General features: G+C 42.0%; 1 protein-coding gene across 3 annotated transcripts in view; it reads left to right on the top strand.

Moving 5' to 3' along the window:
- The window catches only part of LOC129828727 (nascent polypeptide-associated complex subunit alpha, muscle-specific form-like), a 68,614-nt gene that overhangs the window by 4,247 nt on the left and 39,889 nt on the right, over positions 1-24,478 (top strand). For 2 of the 3 annotated variants that reach the window (XM_055889890.1, XM_055889892.1), the window contains exons 2-3: positions 17,253-17,318; positions 19,219-19,298. In XM_055889890.1, the coding sequence (XP_055745865.1) occupies positions 17,253-17,318; positions 19,219-19,298 (146 nt within the window). Of the gene's footprint in view, positions 1-17,252; positions 17,319-17,363; positions 17,585-19,218; positions 19,299-24,478 lie in introns of those variants that run through there. The other variant, XM_055889889.1, reaches the window with a different exon arrangement.

The raw sequence follows: 24,478 nt of genomic DNA, 5'->3' as shown, positions 1-24,478 counted from the left end.
CACTGGAATATTATTCAAATACATTTCATGAAAAATAAATACAATTTAAAAAGACTACATGTCAAAGTGTGGGTTATATGCATATTGGATACAGCCTCCATGTCCAAACCCATGCTGACATGAGGGAGGAGCCAGAAAATGTAGCCAAACTTTAAGGAGACTTAATTACATAAATATAGGCTAAGTGCCAGTCATGTTTGACAAATTATAATGAAGGGTAATTCATTTCCTAAGGCTTGATTCTGTGGACATACTCGAGGCATGGCTTGTTTAGGTCAAATGATCACAAGACTTGAGAGTGAAGGACAGTGCCTGTTGCGCGCCACACATCACCCACCTTGAATCTGAGCGGAGGTGCTCAAGATTTACAAACCATTTAACCATGAACTTAATTGTTTAAAACCTGAACATTTTGTCATTTTATGAAGCATGTCGTACCTTGTTTCAAAGTAGCTGAAATACAACCATAAATGTTGAGGGAATTATTTTAGAAACACTTAATGTCATTGAAACCAGCATTTTTCTCATTATTTCATTGTCCAGCAGCCAAAGGTGTAATCAGTCATAATCTGTAACCCATGCTAGTCGATGCATCTTTTTCTTAATTTCTAATGGATATTTTCATATTTGTCACAAAAGTGCGATGCACTTTGAGAACAGTCTTTTCCCACTTTATTGCATTATGGAACATTTGCATTGACATGCATTGTTGAGCGTATAAATGAAGAAATACAACTTTATCAACATTTGAAGGTAAGACATAATAAAAAATGTTTTTCCCAGGGATGAAGAGACAACGGGACAACACTCATTTTCAGCCCTGGAGGAAACTACTTTATAAAGACCAAGTATTTGGTTGTAATTGTAATGTTGCAATATTTTATAGGGTAGGAAGGGTGGCCAACCGTCCTCCAGGAGAGCCTTAAAGGGGCAGTGTTGTATTTTGAGACAGGCTTTTATTTTGTAAAGTGGTTCCTTGCATCAGCCAACAATGATGTAAAAATCGTGTTTTGTTTGTTTTTTACACGCGTGAGTTGAGCGTTTGTCAAAAAATCTGACCTACTTGTCCAAAGGACAAGTGGGGGAAAAAAGTCAAGCCTTGATGTGAACTATTTTCTAATGTACGTTGTTGGGCGCCGGTTTACCAGGGAGGTGTCCCTGAGCAAGACATGGTTGAAGACCCCTTTATTTAGCACATCTATGTTTGGGATTAAATTGATGATTTTTCCTAGCATAGATAAAACCATGCCTTCTAAATTGGTAGACTAATAATCTTGATTTGGTGCATAGCCTCATTGTAACGACCGTAGACTATGCCATAGGTCAGGTAGTCTTTACAGAGAGATACACCAACATACTTTATCACGTGGCCTTTTAATTGGTTTTACCTAGAGACGTACATATGTGCACAGGCTTTAGTCTCCGTAGGTTGTTATTTTAAGAGCAGCATTACACCATTGGACTGTTAGGTCACATTAGGTTTAGAATGGATTAGTTGAGCGTGTATTTGCATAGGTAACGACACATTAATTTTTAAACCTATTGTTCCATCTCTACAGGACAGCACCCTATACTATATGTTGAATGTCCTGTAGAATTTACACCTTTCCCTTTGTTGCTATGTGCATAATGGCAAAGTCAAGCAGCAAATTGGGATTGAGAACCCAATAGGCCCGAGGAGGTGAAATGAATGTCCAAGGGCTGATATTATGCGCAACAGGATACAGGCTGTATCCTATTGACCATATACCACAAACCTCAAAGGTGCCTTATTGCTGTTATAAACTGGTTACCAACGTAACTAGAGCAGTAAAACGGAATGTTTTGTCATACCTGTGGTATACCGTCTGATATACAATGGCTTTCAGCCAATCAGAATTCAGGGCTCAAACCACCCAGTTTATAGTAATGCGTTAGTTCTATTAGCTATGTTGACTATGATGTTTCTTTAGGTGATATGGTGACAACGATGTAGGCTGTGTGTAGCAGGTATGGTTTGGCTTGGAAAGGTCTTTTCGGCTGATCACATACAGCTGATGTGTTGTGCCTTGAAGTCCACAAACAAAGGGAAGAGAAGGAATACAACGTGAACTGTGTTTACGTATGATCAGGGGTGTATTCATTCCGCCCCTTCTGCTTCCGTTTAAGAAAAGTAAACAAACGAGGATAAACATACCTGAATTTGTCCAATAGAAACTCTCGTTTGCAAATGTTGGACTAAAGATTACACCCTATATCAGCTAGATGCAGGCAAGAGTGTGCAAGACGGTATGGAATGTCTATGTCTGTCACCTCAAATTTGTCTCTCCACCTGTGTGCACCTAAGTTGTAAACTTCCATTCATAGGCTAGGTTGTAGCAACCTCATGAAAATTTGAGTATCGTGTAGTAGCCTAAACCTATCGAATGTGACACTGAACTGGGTGAATGGAATATGAATGACAGTCATCCAATATGCTGTAATAGAAATAAGACAATGCTCATGAAGGGGAGAAAAAACTCTTCATCTTAAACGTCACTGACCGCCACTGGTGCTGTGTGTGTGTGTGTGTGATCAGCCTCACTGACCGCTACTTGTGCTGTGTGTGTGATCAGCCTCACTGACCGCCACTGGTGCTGTGTGTGTGATCAGCCTCACTGACCGCTACTTGTGCTGTGTGTGTGTGTGATCAGCCTCACTGACCACCACTGGTGCTGTGTGTGTGTGTGTGATCAGCCTCACTGACCGCTACTTGTGCTGTGTGTGTGTGTGATCAGCCTCACTGACCACCACTGGTGCTGTGTGTGTGAGATCAGCCTCACTGACCGCTACTTGTGCTGTGTGTGTGTGTGATCAGCCTCACTGACCACCACTGGTGCTGTGTGTGTGTGTGTGATCACCCTCACTGACCGCTACTTGTGCTGTGTGTGTGATCAGCCTCACTGACCGCTACTTGTGCTGTGTGTGTGTGTGTGATCAGCCTCACTGACCACCACTGGTGCTGTGTGTGTGTGTGTGTGATCAGCCTCACTGACCACCACTGGTGCTGTGTGTGTGTGTGTGATCAGCCTCACTGACCGCTACTGGTGCTGTGTGTGTGATCAGCCTCACTGACCGCTACTGGTGCTGTGTATGTGATCAGCCTCACTGACCGCTACTGGTGCTGTGTGTGTGATCAGCCTCACTGACCGCTACTGGTGCTGTGTGTGTGATCAGCCTCACTGACCGCTACTGGTGCTGTGTGTGTGATCAGCCTCACTGACCGCTACTGGTGCTGTGTGTGTGATCAGCCTCACTGACCGCTACTGGTGCTGTGTGTGTGTGATCAGCCTCACTGACCGCTACTGGTGCTGTGTGTGTGTGATCAGCCTCACTGACCGCTACTGGTGCTGTGTGTGTGATCAGCCTCACTGACCGCTACTGGTGCTGTGTGTGTGTGTGTGATCAGCCTCACTGACCGCCACGTGTGTGTGTGATCAGCCTCACTGACCGCCACGTGTGTGTGTGTGATCAGCCTCACTGACCGCTACTGGTGCTGTGTGTGTGTGTGTGTGTGATCAGCCTCACTGACCGCTACTGGTGCTGTGTGTGTGTGATCAGCCTCACTGACCGCCACGTGTGTGTGTGTGTGTGTGTGATCAGCCTCACTGACCGCTACTGGTGCTGTGTGTGTGTGTGATCAGCCTCACTGACCGCTACTGGTGCTGTGTGTGTGTGTGTGATCAGCCTCACTGACCGCCACTGGTGCTGTGTGTGTGATCAGCCTCACTGACCGCTACTGGTGCTGTGTGTGTGATCAGCCTCACTGACCGCTACTGGTGCTGTGTGTGTGTGATCAGCCTCACTGACCGCTACTGGTGCTGTGTGTGTGTGATCAGCCTCACTGACCGCTACTGGTGCTGTGTGTGTGATCAGCCTCACTGACCGCTACTGGTGCTGTGTGTGTGTGTGTGTGATCAGCCTCACTGACCGCCACGTGTGTGTGTGATCAGCCTCACTGACCGCCACGTGTGTGTGTGTGTGTGTGTGATCAGCCTCACTGACCGCTACTGGTGCTGTGTGTGTGTGATCAGCCTCACTGACCGCCACGTGTGTGTGTGTGTGTGTGTGATCAGCCTCACTGACCGCTACTGGTGCTGTGTGTGTGTGTGTGATCAGCCTCACTGACCGCCACTGGTGCTGTGTGTGTGTGATCAGCCTCACTGCTACATGTGAGCATATGATGAAGCTTACATCATATTATAAACATGCACTTTTTAAACTGATTTATTGTTGTGATGACCGGCCCCAGACCGTAACTTGTGTGTTAGTTATGCTGATTCCTTTCTGGTGATCTACGCTGCAGGAGAGACGCTCCCCGATTAGGGGAGATCACCTCTGTGTTGCTCCCTGTGAAGGCTGCTTACGGGAGACTAAATGTCAGCCATAACCTTATACTGTCTGGAGTAGAGAACAGTGATTGGGAGAGAGGGAGCATGGTACACTGCCCCTAACTGAGAGGAGAGGAAATACCTTGATGATGAAATGTTTGCATACTATTAACATTTGGAGAGAGACGTGCCTGACGTTGTTACATTTGGAGAGAGAGAGACGTGTCTGAGTGCATGACGTTGTTACATTTGGAGAGAGAGAGACGTGTCTGAGTGCATGACGTTGTTACATTTGGAGAGAGAGAGACGTGTCTGAGTGCATGACGTTGTTACATTTGGAGAGAGAGAGACGTGTCTGAGTGCATGACGTTGTTACATTTGGAGAGAGAGAGACGTGTCTGAGTGCATGACGTTGTTACATTTGGAGAGAGGGAGACGTGCATGAGTGCATAATGTTGTTACATTTGGAGAGAGAGAGACGTGCATGAGTGCATAATGTTGTTACATTTGGAGAGAGAGAGACGTGCATGAGTGCATGACGTTGTTACATTTGGAGAGAGAGAGACGTGCCTGAGTGCATGACGTTGTTACATTTGGAGAGAGAGAGACGTGCCTGAGTGCATGACGTTGTTACATTTAGAGAGAGAGAGAGACGTGTCTGAGTGCATGACGTTGTTACATTTTTTCCAGCTCAAACCGTGGTGTAAGAAAGTCTTAGAGCCTTAATGTCACTGCTTAGAAATTGGCAGGATTTTGAAGTAGGCTAGGGAGCGTGCACTCAAAGTCCCTTATTTGTCTTTAATGAATAGGATTTTGATTCACACAGGCTACTGAATCAATTGACTTAAAATAGAAGTGACTAGTCCTGCTATAGCTGCTATTGTGTCACATATGTAGGCTGTTTTCTTTTGATGAGTCCGTCATTTCTTTTCACTCTTTCCCCCATCATCCAGCCATCATAAACGACAAAGCTGACCCATGCACGCACACTCAGAAATATAACGATCCAGTATCGTCAGTCAGATTTTATTTTCCTGTCAACTCAGCAAGAAACTCTCAAACGTCCTTATCTGCATACATACATACATACATGCATACATACATGCATACATACATACATACATACATACATACATACATACATACATACATACATACATACATACATACATACATACATACAGTGGGGAGAAAAAGTATTTGATACACTGCAGATTTTGCAGGTTTTCCTACTTACAAAGCATGTAGAGGTCTGTAATTTTTTATCATAGGTACACTTCAACTGTGAGAGACGGAATCTAAAACAAAAATCCAGAAAATTACATTGTATGATTTTTTAAGTAATTTAATTAGCATTTTATTGCATGACATAAGTATTTGATCACCTAGTAAGAATTCCAGCTCTCACAGACCTGTTCGTTTTTCTTTAAGAAGCCCTCCTGTTCTCCACTCATTACCTGTATTAACTGCACCTGTTTGAACTTGTTACCTGTATAAAAGACACCTGTCCACACACTCAATCCAACACACTCCAACCTCTCCACAATGGCCAAGACCAGAGAGCTGTGTAAGGACATAAAGGATAAAATTGTAGACCTGCACAAGGCTGGTATGGGCTACAGGACAATAGGCAAGCAGCTTGGTGAGAAGGCAACAACTGTTGGCGCAATTATTAGAAAATGGAAGAAGTTCAAGATGATGGTCAATTACCCTCGGTCTGGGGCTCCATGCAAGATCTCACCTTGTGGGGCATCAATGATAATGAGGAAGGTGAGGGATCAGCCCAGAACTACACGGCAGGACCTGGTCAATGACCTGAAGAGAGCTGGGACCACAGTCTCAAAGAAAACCATTAGTAACACACTACGCCGTCATGGATTAAAATCCTGCAGCGCACGCACGGTCCCCCTGCTCAAGCCAGTGCATGTCCAGGCCTGTCTGAAGTTTGCCAATGACCATCTGGATGATCCAGAGGAGGAATGGGAGAAGGTCATGTGGTCTGATGAGACAAAAATATAGTTTTTTTGGTCTAAACTCCACTCTCTGTGTTTGGAGGAAGAAGAAGGATGAGTACAACCCCAAGAATACCCTCCCAACCGTGAAGCATGGAGCTGGAAACATCATTCTTTGGTGATGCTTTTCTGCAAAGGGGACAGGACGACTGCACCGTATTGAGGGGAGGATGGATGGGGCCATGTATGGCGAGATCTTGGCCAACAACCTTCTTCCCTCAGTAAGAGCATTGAAGATGGGCCGTGGCTGGGTCTTCCAGCATGACAACGACCCCAAACACACAGCCAGGGGAACTAAGGAGTGGCTCCGTAAGAAGCATCTCAAGGTCCTGGAGTGGCCTAGCCAGTCTCCAGACCTGAACCCAATAGAAAATCTTTGGAATGAGCTGAAAGTCTGTATTGCCCAGCGACAGCCCCGAAACCTGAAGGATCTGGAGAAGGTCTGTATGGAGGAGTGGGCCAAAATCCCTGCTGCAGTGTGTGCAAACCTGGTCAAGAACTACAGGAGACGTATGATCTCTGTAATTGCAAACAAGGGTTTCTGTACCAAATATATATTAAGTTCTGCTTTTTTGATGTATCAAATACTTATGTCATGCAATAAAATGCAAATTAATTACTTAAAAATCATACAATGTGATTTCTGGATTTTTGTTTTAGAGTCCGTCTCTCACAGTTGAAGTGTACCTATGATAAAAATTACAGACCTCTACATGCTTTAAGTAGGAAACACTGCCGATTTTGCAGGTTATCAAATACTTGTTCTCCCCACTGTACATACATACATACAGTTGAAGTCGGAATACTTAGTTATTAACTCGTTTTTCAACCACTCCACACATTTCTTGTTGGCAAACTATAGTTTTGACAAGTCGGTTAGGACATCTAGTTTGTGCATGGCAAGTAGTTTATAGACAGATTATTTCACTTATAATTCACTGTATCACAATTCCAGTGGGTCAGAAGTTTACATTAAGTTGACTGTGCATTTAAACAGCTTGGAAAATTCCAGAAAACGATGTAATGGCTTTAGAAGCTTATGATAGACTAATTGACATCATTTGAGTCAATTGGAGGTGTTCCCGTGGATGTATTTCAAGGCCTACCTTCAAACTCAGTGCCTCCTTGCTTGACATTGTGGGAAAATCAAAATAAATAAGCCAAGACCTCAGCAAAATAATTCTAGACCTCCACAAGTCTGGTTATTCATTGGGAGCAATTTCCAAACGCCTGAAGGTACAACGTTCAGCTGTACAAACAATAGTACGCAAGTATAAACACCATGGGACCACGCAGTCGTCATACCGCTCAGGAAGGAGATGCGTTTTGTTTCCTACAGATGAACGTACTTTGGTGCGAGAAGTGTAAATCAATCCCAGAACAACATCAAAGGACCCTGTAAATATGCTGGAGGAAACAAGTACAAAAGTATCTATATCCACAGTTAAACGAGTCCTATATCGACACAACCTGAAAGGCCGCTCAACAAGGAAGAAGCCACTGCTCCAAAACCACCAACAAAAAAGCCAGACTATGGTTTGCAACTGCACATGGGGACAAAGATCATACTTTTTGGAGAATTGTCCTCTGGTCTGATGATACAAAAATAGAACTGTTTGGCCATAATGACCATCGTTATGTTTGGAGGAAAAAGGGGGATGCTTGCAAGCTGAAGAACACCATCCCAACCGTGAAGCACGGGGGTGGCAGCATCATGTTGTGGGGGTGCTTTGCTGCAGGAAGGACTGGTGCACTTCACAAAATAGATGGCATCATGAGGAAGGACAATTATGCGGATATATTGTAGCAACATCTCAAGACATCAGTCAGGAAGTTAAAGCTTTTTCGCAAATGGGCCATCCAAATGGACAATGACACCAAGCATACTTCCAAAGTTGTGGCAAAATGGCTTAAGGACAACAAAGTCATGGTATTGGAGTGGCCATCACAAAGCCCTGACCCCAATCCTATAAAAGATTTGTGGGGAGAACTGAATAAGCGTGTGCGAGCAAGGAGGCCTACAAACCTGACTCCGTTACACCAACTCTGTCAGGAGGAATGGGCCAAAATTCACCCAACTTATTGTGGGAAGCTTGTGGAAGGCTACCCGAAACGTTTGACCTAAATTAAGCAATTTAAAGGCAATGCTACCAAATACTAATTGACTGTATGTAAACTTCTGACCCACTGGGAATGTGATGAAAGAAATAAAAGCTGAAATAATTAATTCTCTACTATTATTCTGACATTTCACATTCTAGAATGAAGTGATGATCTTAACTGACCTAAAACAGGGAAGTTTTACTAGGATTAAATGTTAGGAATTGTGAACAACTGAGTTTAAATGTATTTGGCTTCGGTATATGTAAACTTCTGACTTCAACTGTATATGCATACATACCAGGGATGTGAACTTCAAATGTTATTAGTCACATGCGCCGAATACAATGAAATGCTTACCTACAATCATAATGGCAATTTAGTTTTTTTAACAATGGTGTAACGTTAGGAGGAAGAGAATGCCCCCCCCCCCCCCCCCCCCCCACACTGCTTTATTAACTGGAACTGTAAAGCATTAGAGAGCGAGAGGCTCCCTGCAGAGCAGCAGCTCAAATGTGAGTGATACCCCCCCAAGTCGGATCGTGCTGGTAGACTAACTTATTGCTCGTTATTTATCATCTGATGTCCTTAGTACCTGCACCAAATAGTGAAGCTACTTAAACTATCAAACCAGCTGTGTATGGCCCCGTAAATCACTGGGGCCAAGCTTCCTGACATCCATGACCTATATACTAGGCGGTGTCAGAGGAAGGCCCAAAAACTGGTTAAAGACTCGAGTCACCCAAGTCATAGACTGTTTTTACTGCTACCGCACGGCAAGCGGTACCGGAACGCCAAGTCTAGGTCCAAAAGGCTCCTTAACAGCTTCTAACCCCAAGTCATAAGACTCCTGAACAATGAATCAACTGGTCACCGGACCTTTAGCATTACTTTGCTTTTACACTGCTGCTCTCGGTTTATTATTTAAGCATGGTCACTTTACCCCTACCTACATGTACAAATTACCTCAACTAACCTGTATCCCTGCACAATGACACAATGACTCGGTATCGGTACCATCTGTATATAGCCTCGTTATTAAAATTATTTTATTTTATATGTGTATTTAGCAAATATTTTCTTAACTCTACTTCTTGAACTGCGTTGTTGGTTAAGGGCTTGTAAGTAATCGCTTCATGGTAAGGTTACACTGGTTTTATTCAGGGCATGTGACTAATAAAATGTTATTTGTTGTAGCCTGTCCAACTCATTTAACTTTTAGTTCTGTCATTTTAATTCCATCTTCCATTGGTTTACCTGAGATATCTCCTAATAACTTGCCAAACAGAGATTGTAGCTTAGTGCAGGTTTGATGACTTGTGATTGGACAACAACAAGCTACATGTGCCACTCTCGTGGAAAAAGAAGAGCGCCAGCAGCATAAATGATACCATTGTCTCTCTGCGGGAAGCACAATGTAGATTTGCAGTTTAAACATGAAGGAAAAAGTTCAGTTTGTCACAACTCTAAGACACACACACACACACACGTGCACATACATAATTATAGAAGCGTTGTTACACGTGTGTAATTCTCCATGTGTGTTTTTATCTGTAGTTTTCTGGGCTTGCTGGGGGTTGGATTTGCCTGGCAGGCATTGATGATGCCACAGTTTGTCATTTGAATGAGTGGGCTGTTCCTTCACTGCAAAACTAATCTGTTATTGGACTGATGCGTTGTCACTCAGGTTATTCCATTTATAATACCAAAGAACACTTCCTGTTTTCATTTAGAGGAAGTGACACAATGAAACTGACTAATTAGGTCATTACTCTGATAAACAACTAACTTTGGCTCACAACCTCTTCCTTCTACTTATTTGATGAATATGTAACTGTAGGCCTGATGTTCAGAACCCTCGTCTTATCAACACTATGTCTTTCATTAGGCTTCTTGCCCAAAGTAGTTGATAGCAGCCTATACCATGACAGCCTGTTTATCTTGTCCATTTAAGATCACTTAACCAGTATTATACTTTCTGTATTAGTAGTTAGTTTACTGTAGTGGTCCAGTCTTTTAGATTAGGATAAAGTTGCTCCCATGACACTCATCCAAGGTCAGATTCTATGTTACCCTTAAATAGTTAAGATTTGGGGTTGTTAAACTGATCCTAGAGCTGTACCTAAGGGGAATTACTACCCAGAGCTTTACCAAAAAGGGATTTCAGTAGTTAAGTGCTTCTGGGAGGGGAGATGGTGTCACTCCAAATCTCTTCTTCTTCCTCAGCCCTGATTGGTTAGGGATATAGGTAGGAGAAGGTGAATGAGTGGTGAACTTGGTGTAGCTGCATGGTAACTACAGACAGTCATGCTGCAGCTGGTTCCTCATAGCAGAAAGAAGCTGAACTGTTTTCATGCAGGCCTACAGTATAGTTTATATGAGGAACTCATATAACATTTAGTTAGACTAAGTGATCTTATACACACCGCCTTTTGGGATGTAGGAGAGGTGGTCTCAGTTCAGATGCTCTTAAAGGAGAACTCCACCCAAAAATGATTTAGCTATTTGTTTCATTAATCCATTGCTGATATAGTCCCAGAATGTTTTGCATGTCAACAATCCTGTTTTCAAGCTGTATGACTTTCAAAATACAGCTGGTATGATTTATTTTGCATCATATCGGCTGTTTTTTTGAAAGTTCTATATCTTGAAAACGTGAACACTGACATGCAAAACATGTTGGGACTATATCAACAATGGACTGATGAAACAAATACCAAAATAGTTTTTGGGTGGAAATTTTCTGTAATTTCCACGATACTACATGTAGAGTCGGTTTGCACCGAGTGTGACAGAAGTCTGACATCCACCAGCGGGGTGGTTCCTAAAACGCATTGCGCCGAATGAATGGCAGATCACCATTTGGTGTGTGTGGTCCGTTACGAAACACAACACTGGAGACGGGGCACAAATGGAATGTTCCAGTGTTTTTCTTTATTGGAAAAAAATTTAATGGTAGGGCAACTTTCTTTGTTATACTCTGATACTAGCCTGCATCTTTTCACGATTGGCCTTCATAGATTTCCTCTCTCGTTAGTTTAGTAGCCAAGCCTAATGGTTATTGAATCATGCACCTTGTTACTGCCACGTCTGCAGGCTATAGGCTAGCGCCAGAAGCACGTCTCTAGTCCTATTCTACCCTCAATACCGTCAGACTATATATCTGGTTATCCACAGCAGCCTCATTCATTTCTTCAATGAATGGGTTAGGCCTAGAGGTTTCAGGTGGTCAAAGTCCCAATTAGAACTCACATGTCACTGGTTTTATTTTGGATAGCATGCTTTTTGATAGCTCACTGCTAGTGGTGTATTTTGATGGTGCGATAGTAGGCTTTTTTTCCCCTCCATGTGTTTTTTGTTGTTGTTGCATTCAGCACCACCACCACACCCACAACCCAATACTGAACGCTCTGAGTTAGCCTATGTGTGTAGAGTAGGGGAGCCTATGTGTGTAGAGTAGGGGAGCCTATGTGTGTAGAGTAGGGGAGCCTATGTGTGTAGAGTAGGGGAGCCTATGTGTGTAGAGTAGGGGAGCCTATGTGTGTAGAGTAGGGGAGCCTATGTGTGTAGAGTAGGGGAGCCTATGTGTGTAGAGTAGGGGAGCCTATGTGTGTAGAGTAGGGGAGCCTATGTGTGTAGAGTAGGGGAGCCTATGTGTGTAGAGTAGGGGAGCCTATGTGTGTAGAGTAGGGGAGCCTATGTGTGTAGAGTAGGGGAGCCTATGTGTGTAGAGTAGGGGAGCCTATGTGTGTAGAGTAGGGGAGCCTATGTGTGTAGAGTAGGGGAGCCTATGTGTGTAGAGTAGGGGAGCCTATGTGTGTAGAGTAGGGGAGCCTATGTGTGTAGAGTAGGGGAGCCTATGTGTGTAGAGTAGGGGAGCCTATGTGTGTAGAGTAGGGGAGCCTATGTGTGTAGAGTAGGGGAGTCAAAATCATTTTTGCCCCGGGGGCAGCACTGAAAATGTGTTATTTGCTTGCTGTCAAAATTAGCAAAAAATAGTCCTCTATCATTTTAGTATATGTTCGATGCTCCCTGGCTGTCTAGCTTTCATTTGGGTGATTGATTTAGCCCGCAGGACACAGTAAAGAAACTGTATGAATGCAGGTCCATTATCATTTATACAGTTTCCATTTGGTCTTAGTCATTTAAAAAATATGTGCAAGTTCATTTTTTTTACTTAAACCACTGGGTTGAACCACCTCACTTGCCAGGCTGTATGTTTGATTATTATTTTTTGGGCGGTGGGGGGGGGGGGGGCGTTGTAATTTCAGAAAATTGCCAAAATATATCCTGTGGAACCCGCCAGTGTTGTGATTGGTTGTGATATTCACCTATTGATAATTTTTTTCCCTGCAGAAACAGCTTTTGTGGTCAAACTGGGAAAGCTGATCTGACTTTGTGGCTGTGTTATCTATTGGAAATCGCTCCGCCATTTTTCTTTTTTACTAAAATTCTACGCTGTTCACTCAATTTCAGTTTGTGAGAACATGCACTGGTGAACCAAAACTGCTGTTTGAAGCTGGTGAACCAAAACTGCTGTTTGAAGCTGGTGAACCAAAACTGCTGTTTGAAGCTGGTGAACCAAAACCTCTGTTTGAAGCTGGTGGACCAAAACTGAAAGTAACTTTTTAGTTTTGTTCCATCACCTTCAAACTGAGGTGGTGGAAAATAAATAAATATATATCTAAATATATTTTGCATCATTTGGATGGGACACTGATTTCCTACACTATTCATTGCTTGTTTTCTCACAAACTGAAATTGAGTGAACAGTGTAGAATTTTATCAACTAGGAAATGAGCAGTTTCTACTAGAGAACACAGCCACAAAGTCGGAACAGCTTTCCCAGTTTGACAACAGATGTTGCTCCGCTGGAGGAGAAGTCAATAGGCAAATTCCTCAGCCAATCACATCGCCGGCGGGCAAACGTGTGTGGCACCTTTTTAATAGTGCATCACTGTCTCATGTTTAAATGCCCTAAAATGAATTCCTGAACAGCGGATTGATTTAATACCTCATCTGTCAAACCAAAGTGGATGACCTATTTCCCCCCCCCCCCCCTCTCTGCCTCTGGAATGTTCCTGAAATGGGATTGGATGGTTGGGTTAACTAGCTGCTACAGATGAAGTCACGTTAACCCAGAAACGGCTCATTCTGCCCTCCTTTTAATCAATGGTGGAAAAAGCACCCATTTGTCATACTTGACAAACGGTTATTAAGATACCTTTTAATAGAAAATGCCTCAAGTAAACGTGGATGTCACACAGTAAAATAATACTCGAGTAAAAGTATTTTGTTTGGAATCTATTAAGTATCAAAAGTGAATATTAATTGCTAAAATATACTTAAGTAAAAGTACAAATCATTTCAAATTCATTATATTAAGCAAACTAGTTGGCGCCATTTTCTTGTATTTTTGTATTTACGTAACGCCAGAGGCACACTCCAACAATCAGACATAATTTACAAACAATGCATTTGTGTTTAGTGAGCCACCAGATTGACCAGGGATTTTCTCTTAAAATTGTGTGAATCGGACCATTTTCGTGTCCTGCTAAGCATTCAAAATATAACGAGTACTATTGGGTGTCATTGAAAATGTATGGAATAAAAAGTACATTTCTTTTATTTAGGAATGGAGTGAAGTAAAAGTTGTCACTTATAAACTACAGATACCCCAAAAAGCTACTTAAGTACTTTACAGTACTGCCTTCAGCTAAGGGCTATAGCTGTATTTGACCACTTCTTTATGAAACATTTTTCCTCATGTTTTGTTCTGAAGGAGGGGGTTGTAATTGGGGCAATGGGAGCGAGGCAGGGTTTTAAGTGATGGCTAGGCTAAGTTCTGTTCACTAACCCAGAAACCAAAGAACTCTGCTCTAGCTGGATTGATTGGCTAGATTTGACCACTTCTCTTTTTTATTTAGGCTACCAGTTTCTTTTTGCACATGATGTTCTGGAGGAGGAAGGCAACCCCTTCCTGAATGAGGGTTTTTAAACTAATGACACTGATTACTGGTTGAAGAAGAGAATTGGGTTGGCGACTTGGATCGTCGGTTTGTTCTGCTCGTAGATACTTTAAGTAGGGGTATTTTAAAATGGAGTAACAACATGTTGTGTTAGAGTTTGTGTCCTGACACAGTATTTTCTGGGAAAGTAACTTGTGCAAAGTGTTTTGGAAGTGTGACTTGGGCTATGTAAATAAGCAAATGACAACATTTTGATTTTAGTTGAGTGGACTACTAGAACTGTACGACTTACAACAGCCTATGTAGCTACTCTGTCCTTGATTTTTCCATTGTACCAAAACAACAACGGTATCCTGCGTTTAAGGGTTTTGAAACTATGGTGAGGTTGTGTGGTTGGGGACAAACTACTGTCAAGGGGAGGGATGTTGCCTCTGACCTCTTTACCGGATCAATGGGATTAACCATGTAGTTTAGGATGTAATGCATTGACCTCTTCATGGCTGCTTGGATACTTATGTTTTGTAGTGAATGGTGCTCTGCCAAGTGAGAAGAGTGAATAAACTCCAGATGTGGCTTTGGCGGTTGAGAACAGGGTCTTGTGTTCAGTATATAGCCTAGCCTACTAATTGTGTGTCTGTCAGGGCTGGCACAATAATTGTGAAACCGACAATTATGGATAAGAACCTTGAACAGTACATTTTTAGTTAACCCAGTACATGTTTTTAATATTTACATGAAGAGGGTAGGCTAAGAGAACGGCACGATCAGGAGGAAAAGCTTACTTTTCTAAAGTTCCAAGTGTTCAAAACCATTAGTTTTTTAGACCAAAGTTGTGTTGTATTCATTAGGCTAAGTATGTCATAGCAATTTTTTTTTGAAGATTCGTTACAAGCTCAAAAAAAAATCACCAAAAAAATCAGTTATGACAATCGTTACCCAAAATTACACACTTGTCACCGCACGTGTGTGTGGCAGCTTCATTAAATAGTACTCGCAAAACACCTGTCTCAACATCAACGGTGAAGAGGCAGGGTTTTAAGTGATGGCTAGGCTAAGTCCTGCTGGCCTTCTAGGCAGAGTTCCTCTGTCCAGTGTCTGTTCTTTTGCCCATCTTAATCTTTTATTTTTGTTGGCCAGTCTGAGATATGGCTTTTTCTTTGCAACTCTGCCTAGAAAGCCAACATCCCGGAGTCGCCTCTTCACTGTTGACGTTGAGACTGGTGTTATGCGGGTACTATTTAATGAAGCTGCCAGTTGAGGACTTGTGAGGCGTCTTTCTCAAACTAGACACTAATGTACTTTTCCTCTTGCTCAGTTGTGCACCGGGGCCTCCCACTCCTCTTTCTATTCTGGTTAGAGCCAGTTTGTGTTGTTCTGTAAAGGGAGTAGTACACAGCATTGTACGATCTCTTCAGTTTCTTGGCAATTTCTTGCATGGAATAGTCTTCATTTCTCAGAACAAGAATAGACTGATGCGTTTCAGAAGAAAGTGCTTTGTTTCTGGCCATCATGAGCCTGTAAGGGAACCCACAAATGCTGATACTCCAGATACTCAACTAGTCTAAAGAAGGCCAGTTTTACTGCTGCTTTATCAGAACAACCGTTTTGAGCTGTGCTAACATGATTGCAAAAGGGTTTTCTGATGCTCAATTAGCTAATCCAAGTTTATCATTTTAAAAGGCTAACACAACGTGCCATTGGAACACAGGAGTGATGGTTGCTGATAGCGGACCTCTGTACGCCTATGTAGATATGCCATTAAAAATCAGCCATTTCCATCTATAATAGTCATTTACAACATTAACAATGTCTACACTGTATTTCTGATCAATTTGATGTTATTTTAATGGACCAAAAAATGTAGCTTTTCTTTCAAAAACAAGGATATTTCTAAGTGACCCCAAACTTTTGAATGGGGGTGTATGTGCATTCCGCAAATGTTTATTTTTATTTTTTGGGGGGGGGGGGGGATTTGAGGGGGGCTTCAAGATAAAATGGGAAGTCCGTGTGGTTGTGGAGATTTAGGTTAGCTATGCCTATATAGGAAGGATTGGTGTTTGATTACTGAGAATGTCAAACATCCCCTGTAATTGACATTTTGGAGAAAAGCTACATTTTTTTTAATGACCCTTCAAAACCGAAATAATACTTTTGTTACATTTTGTTAGCTCAGCTGGTTAGCTAGCGCTGTCTCATTGACCACGAAACGTTTCTAATACTAGCTAGCCATATAAAATGTTTTCTCAAAATGTATGTTAGTTAAACTAAGTTAACAATGTTATGAATATGACTCACACTTGCTGTCGACATCAGGATATGATTTGAGAGCACTAGTTGGCTCCAACGTGGTTATATTGGTTTGACTGCACGCTGACAGGGAATTCGGAGCCATTCAGAGGCTAGCTACTCCAGCTTCCTGTGAAGAAATTGTAATGACAGTCCACCACAACATGCCCAAAAGTGTCCTGATTAGCAAGGGGTAGTCTGGTTTTTATTTTCATTGTGTATTAGAAACACAGTTTGGGATCATTGTGAGGGGATTTCGCCAGTGGTTGAATGGGGAATTGGGCTTCCCAGGAAAATACTGTCTGTGGTTGCAACAGTAACCAAGGGGGCGGGGCTTAGCAAAGAGTCAATTGTGCCACTTGGCAGAAGACGAGGGCCGATGTACGTACATTCCCAGTGAAGGCAACGGGATGCATAGGCTTACATCTTCAGAGAAACTGCAGGCTACATGTTTTGGGGCCTCCAATGGATACAAATTCCACAACACTTCTGGAATGTTCTGTTTATTCATGGAATGCATTGTTCTGTTTCTACAGGTTTTGAGAGCATTCTAGAAGGGTTGTTTGGGTCGGGGCTGCTGGAGGACCTAACATTATTTAAAGGTGAGTCCGTATGTTGCACTGACTGACACACAAACCAACATCAGTTACGCTAATTAAAACCTAAATGATGTCCCTCCCATTCATAACCACAAATCATTGTTCCAAGACTCCTGAACTGAAGCCTGCGGTGATTTTGTTAACAATTCCAGAGTCGAACATATCAAGAGGTGCAGGGATTAGTATTCCAGTAGGCCCCTCCCCTTCGCCAAGCCCCGCCCCCCTTACATATGAAGTGGGAGTTTGGAGCCGATGGAAAAGCCTGTACGGTTCTTTCAGGCATTATTTGGGGTTGTGGCAACTTCTTTTTGAGAGCTGTAAACCACTAAACGGGACTACAATACAATTTGTTTTGGTTTTAAGGAAAAGAACAATAGGATCGATACCAAGAAAATGATGGAAGTCAGTGGGGTTACAATAATACCACGTTCAGCTAAAACTAAAGCTAGAACCCTCAGGGCTCCATTCAATTTGTCATAATCACACCGGCAGCACAATTCAGATTTTCATTCCACGAATTGGTCTTCTGACCAGTCAGATCAGCTCTTTTGGCAAAAAATATTACAATTGGGCTGCTTGTGTAAACACAGCCTTTGTGTCTAAGAGTCAATAACCTCCTAGTACTGCAAGCATGCATTCTGGTGCTCAACAAACCATAGAACTCAAACATGATCTTCTGACAATGATGTTAACAATCTGAATGAAATACTAGGACCTATTCTTAATTGCTATACTTGAAGACTGGAGTTCATTTATAAAAATAAAAAAAAGACATGGGAAAAAATATAGTGGATTTTATGTTAGTGTACCACATTGCTTATAGAATATGAACTTAGGAGAGTGGTTAACGATGAACTGGCCATGAAAGCCTATTCCATCAGACATTCTTCATTTAGATGATTTAATAGGCACTCTAGACCGCGTTCAACAGTGAATCAATATGAAACTGCCCAACGCCTCTGACTAGGTATATTATTATGTTCAATTATTAAGGTATGCTCTTTGCTGAAGGTTAGTAGGACTCAAAGCAAATGGATTTCCATGGCAACTGACAAACCAGGCACCAATTTGCGGTCACTGACACAATTTTGTAACTTTCTTTGTGTTGATGGTCTGAGATGAACTCCTTGTCTGTAATTCTTTAGTTGTCCTAATTCACCTCCCCATGACTCTTAAATGAATCACCAAGGGGTGCATCTTTAGTTGTCCTAATTCACCTCCCCATGACTCTTAAATGAATCACCAAGGGGTGCATCTTTAGTTGTCCTAATTCACCTCCCCATGACTCTTAAATGAATCACCAAGGGGTGCATCTTTAGTTGTCCTAATTCACCTCCCCCCATGACTCTTAAATGAATCACCAAGGGGTGCATCTTTAGTTGTCCTAATTCACCTCCCCATGACTCTAAAATGAATCACCAAGGGGTGCATGTTTAGTTTTTTGCCTTGACACTGCACAGCTGATTTCAAATGATCAAAGCTTGATGATTAGTTGATTATGTGAATCCGCTGTGTAGTGCTAGGGCAATAACCAAAACATGCACCCCTTTGGGTCCTGAGGACCGAGTTAGGGAAACCCTGCTCTAATCTTTAGCTAGTAACCAAACAATCAGTTGTGAATGTAGTGCATAATATAGGCTACACTTTTCATATAACTTTAGAAATCACATTCACTGGAAAATACTTTAATTTTTTTTTACCAATGTCTACTCATGTTTTGTCTTTCTATAATAAGTGGTTGACTCTGACATCTGTGATCCTTAAGTCTAGGGGACTGTGTCACTGTAGACAAGATTTCTAGAGGTTTTATTTTGTTGCCTCCTTCACCACCATCTTAGATGTATTTTGTCATACTATACCGTCTCCTGTCCTTTCTAAAATGTCTCTTCTCGTGGATCCACAGGCAGTGAGCCTGAAGGCGTTACAGACTGGTCATTTGACGAGAACTGCCTGTTCTGCTGCTTAAAACGAGACAAAGTCAAGGTAACAACTTTTCTTTTCATGTCTTTCTCTTGCTCTATTGTCTTCTGCTGTTCCACCCCTATATGAGTATACCTGCTGTATTATCACACTACAAAAGCAGCAGCAACAGTGTCCTTTAGAAGCACCTTGTTTTTGATTGGATGATTGGAAATTGAATAGTTCAACAGTCTCTCTCTCATAACTGTTGTACATGTAGCTATCTGCTGTGAAGTGGGAATATTTTCAAAGACCGTAGGCTACAAAGAAAGCACATTCAGAACTGAATGTGGAACAACTAGGGCTAAGCTGTATGAATAGGTGTTATTCTGAAAGAGACCTAGAGGAAGTAGCTATAGCCTCCATTTATTCTGAAAGAGAAAGCTTCATAGCTTGAGGAACTAGACTTATGAATTCTGAAACATGGAACTGACTGAGGCCAGATTTGAATTTGAAGGCCATACAGACTGTATAGCAACTAATGGAGGTGGATTGGAGAGGAGTTTGCTCAAACTTCACCCATCAACTGGACCTTAGGCTATAGAGAAGCAGAGCGGTGCCCATGAAAGCACATCTGCACTTGAAGAGAAATAAAAAGAACACACTGCTCATCCTCCCATTCCACCTGTCTACTGTACTGATCTAGGACAGTGGTTCCCAAACTTTTTGGGGAACTCAGTCCAGCTTTCAGCTAACTCTTGAAAGTTGTAATAGTAGAATGCACAATGTGCCATTTTTGTAACTGAGTAGTGCATTATCAGTTTTCTTCAGTAATTGCAAAACGTAGAGCTATTTATAACATATCAGAAGTGTCCGGATCAACTAGTCCATGTCACTTATCATTATTTAGGTATTTTTTATTTTTTTGCCTATACATTTAGTTTTAATGTTTGAATCACTCAAATATCACACGCATAAACATTAGATGTGGCGTAATCCATCGAATTCCATGAAAATTTGCTTTAAAATTATTTAAAAAAAATCTTCATCCCATGACAAAATGCGTAGAATTGCAGGAAAATGGCAGCAAGAGGTGTGTGAAGCATTTGTCATGAACAGTGCTTCTGCCCATAGAAATAGATGTGACCCGCGGGATGTTCCCCAATGCTGGATCGGGGGCCCTAGTGAAGGTTTGGGACCCGCTGATCTCGGAAAACAACAAATCTTGCCCCTAACAGATACAGGCCAGGGTTAAATATTGTTATCTCCCTAATGGATAAAGCCCCCATGCAGTCTTTTGTAATCACAACTGTCTAATAAATATATTTTCATTAAACAGTGATTTATAATTTATTTCCCTGAGCCTCCTTTGGCCCTTGAAATGCTCAGTCTAATCGTGTGGGCGTTAGGAAACAAATTTGAAGATATTTACATGCACAGCCCTGATAAGGGATGGGCTCGAGACCATCCTTACCTAGATGAACAGTCTGGACTATTATAATCAGATAACATTGTGGTGTCATGATGTCAAAAAGCTCTTACACACGGAGGGCATATCATAATTTTCACAATTTCAGAGTTTTATTTGTACAAAAAAAACGAGGAAATCATGTGTTTAACGGCACTGCGCCTTTACCCCCAACTAGGGTTGCACATTTTGGGGAATATTCAGAGGTGGAAACTTTCTGTAGGAATTAACGGGAATGTATGGATATTAACAGAAATGTATGCAAATTAATATTAATATCATTTAAATTTAATGTTTTTTGCATTGGATATATTTACCATTTCATGAGGAGACAAACATAACCTTTACCTTATCATAAGTAGACATAATTGCAAATTGATTAAATCCTTCCAATCGAAATAAACAAACAAAAAACAATTTAGTTACGAATTGAACTTTAATTAAATGACTTGACTCTTCACATGGGATGATTTCACTCAACAACAAAAGGGAATATTCAATGATCCATCGCATCTCCCAAAAACGTTCTCAACATACATCTGTAAAATTATAGTTTCTAGACTAAGGCTTTGGTTGTCTTCCTCTCAGGCTTCCATGTCTTCTCCCTGGACCTTCTCAATGTCCACCTCTTGAACATCAGACTCTGAGGTCTCATCTTCCCTGTCACTTTCCAACCTTGTTGAGGATGGCTTGTTGTCAGGCTCAAAAAGCCTCAAATTTGCCCAGATGGCCACACATTTTTCAACCCTTGTACTGGTCAGCCTGTTGCGTGCTTTGGTGTGTGTTCCCAAACAAGGACCAGTTGCGCTCTGAGGTGGCTGATGTTGGTGGGATTTGGAGGATGATGGAGGCAACAGGGGAAAGAGCCTCATATCCACAAAGTCCCTTCCACCAGGTTGCTGATGAGACATGTTGGCACGACTGCCATATTGCATCTCCATCCCAAAGCCCTTGCTTGGAAGTGTACTTCGCCAGACTGCCAAGAACCTTGCCCTCATCCAGGCCAAGGCGCGAGACACGATAGTTATGACACCATAGGCCTTGTTGATCTCTGCACCAGACAGGATGTTCTTGCCAGCGTACTTGGGGTCCCACATGTACGTTGCAGTGTGTTTGGGCTTCAGGCACAAGTCTTCGCTTTTTGATGCATTTCAGAACTGCAGTTTCCTCTGCTTGGCGCAACAGTGAAGTGGGCAGGGCAGTATGGATTTATTCTCTTACATCTGCAAGCTGAGTCTGAACATCAGACAGGATGGCATTGTCTCCCTCAATCTGTACAATGGCTACTGCTATAGGTTTCAGGAGTTTTAGGCTGTTTACCACTCTCTCCCAAAATGCATCATCCAGGAGGATCCACTTGATGGGGCTGTCCATATCGGCAGACTGTGATATGGCCATTTCTTGGAGCGACTCCTTCCCCTCCAGGAGACTGTCAAAGATGATGACAAAACCACCCCAAGGGTTGTTGCTGGGCAGCTTCAATGTGGTGCTCTTATTCTTCTCACTTTGCTTTGTGAGGTAGATTGCTGCTATAACTTGATGACCCTTCACATACCTAACCATTTCCTTGGCTCTCTTGTAGTGTATCCATTGTTTTCAGTGCCATGATGTTCTTGAGGAGCAGATTCAATGCATGAGCATCACAGCCAATGGGTGTGATATGAGGGTAGGACTCTCACTTTAGACCAAGCAGCCTTCATGTTCGCAGCATTGTCTGTCACCAGTGCAAACACCTTCTGTAGTCCAAGGTCATTGATGACTGCCTTCAGCTCATCTGCAATGTAGAGACCGGCGTGTCTGTGCTCTTGTAGAATACTGGTTGAGGGGTGGAGATGATTTAGTTAATTATTCCTTGCCCACGACCGTTCGACCACCCATCAGATGATTGCAATATTCTGTTTTCTCTGATTTGCTTGACCTTCACTTGAACTCTGCATCCAGCAAATGAGTAGATAAAGCATGTCTGGTTGGAGGGGTGTATGCTGGGTGTAGAACATTCAGAAATCTCTTCCAATACACATTGCCTGTGAGCGTCAGAGGTGAACCAGTTGCATACACAGCTCGAGCAAGACATTCATCAGCATTTCTCTGTCTACGTTCCATTGAGTAAAAAAAAAACTTCTGATTCCAGGAGGACCATGAGCTGTTGCTAACAATAAGGTGTCTGATTCATCATTTTCACCTCAAATAGAAGTAGAGGGACTTTTGGCAGAGTTTGCTTGTTGTGAGCGCTGTCGGAACTTTATGCACTTGGCCAGATGATTCTGCATCTTTGTTGCATTCTTCACATATGATTTGGCACAGTATTTGCAAATGTACACATCTAATCCTTCTACATTAGCTGCAGTGAATTGTCTCTACACATCAGATAGTGCCCGTGGCATTTTCCTGTAAAGATTAGAAAAAGAGGATTAAAAAAAAAAAAATACAATTCCATGTACAGATAAATAGTTAAGCAGTTAGATTGAACAACTCCTTTGTAAGAAGTGTTTTTGAAATGAAACATGTATGGAACAGGTGAATTTAAACTCCTCAGTTAGCAGGCTCAAGCAAGTTAAAACCCACATGGTAGCAAAAACTAAGTTAGAAATGATTTAAACACAATTTGCTGTAGTCTATTCTTTACTAGTTAACGAAAACTCATGTATGTTATATAAAATATATTCACCCCACCCAGTATTGTAATCAAAACTTACCATAAAGCATGTAGTCCTTGGCTCAGACAGTGTAGTAGTGTGGGCTCAATAGCATCTCATTAGTGTGCAAGATCTTGAGAATCAGCTGCACATGTGATGAAAGAATGCACTGCACATGTGATGGAAGAATGCACTGCACATGTGATGGAAGAATGCACTGCACATGTGATTTTTATTTTTATTTATTTAACCTTTATTTAACCAGGTAGGCAAATTGAGAACACGTTCTCATTTACAATTGCGACCTGGCCAAGATAAAGCAAAGCAGTTCGACACATACAACAACACATAGTTACACATGGAGTAAAAACAAACATATAGTCAATAATACAGTGAAAAAAAATAAAAATAAAATAAGTCTATATACAATGTGAGCAAGTGAGGTGAGATAAGGGAGGTGAAGGCAAACATATGTATAAATAAATAAAAATATAAAAAGGCCATGGAGGCGAAGTGAGTACAACACAGCAAGTAAAATAAAAACTAAAAAAAACACTGGAATGGTTGGTTTGCATTGGAAGAAAGTGCAAAGTAGAGAGAGAAATAATGGGGTGCAAAGGAGCAAAATAAATTAATAAATAAATACAGTAGGTAAAGAGGTAGTTGTTTGGGCTAAATTGTAGATGGGTTATGTACAGGTGCAGTAATCTATGAGCTGCTCTGACAGCTGGTGCTTAAAGCTAGTGAGGGAGATAGGTGTTTCCAGTTTCAGAGATTTTTGTAGTTCGTTCCAGTCATGGAAGAATGCACTGCACATGTGCAGTGCATTCTTCCATCACATGTGCAGTGCATTCTTCCATCACATGTGATGGAAGAATGCACTGCACATGTGATGGAAGAATGCACTGCACATGTGATGGAAGAATGCACTGCCCATGTGATGGAAGAATGCACTGCCCATGTGATGGAAGAATGCACTGCCCATGTGATGGAAGAATGCACTGCCCATGTGATGGAAGAATGCACTGCCCATGTGATGGAAGAATGCACTGCATGCAGAGGGTTGCAATACCACAAAGGTTAACTGTTATAAGCAAACTTTTTTTTTGATGATTTAAGCAAAATTCTCCAAATTCCTAAAATTTCCTGGAAAGTTTCCC

Source organism: Salvelinus fontinalis, chromosome 30 (assembly GCF_029448725.1).
Source record: "Salvelinus fontinalis isolate EN_2023a chromosome 30, ASM2944872v1, whole genome shotgun sequence".
NCBI lineage: Eukaryota > Metazoa > Chordata > Actinopteri > Salmoniformes > Salmonidae > Salvelinus > Salvelinus fontinalis.
The sequence above is the reverse complement of the archived record's forward strand: the minus strand, read 5'-3'. Positions and strand labels throughout refer to the sequence as shown.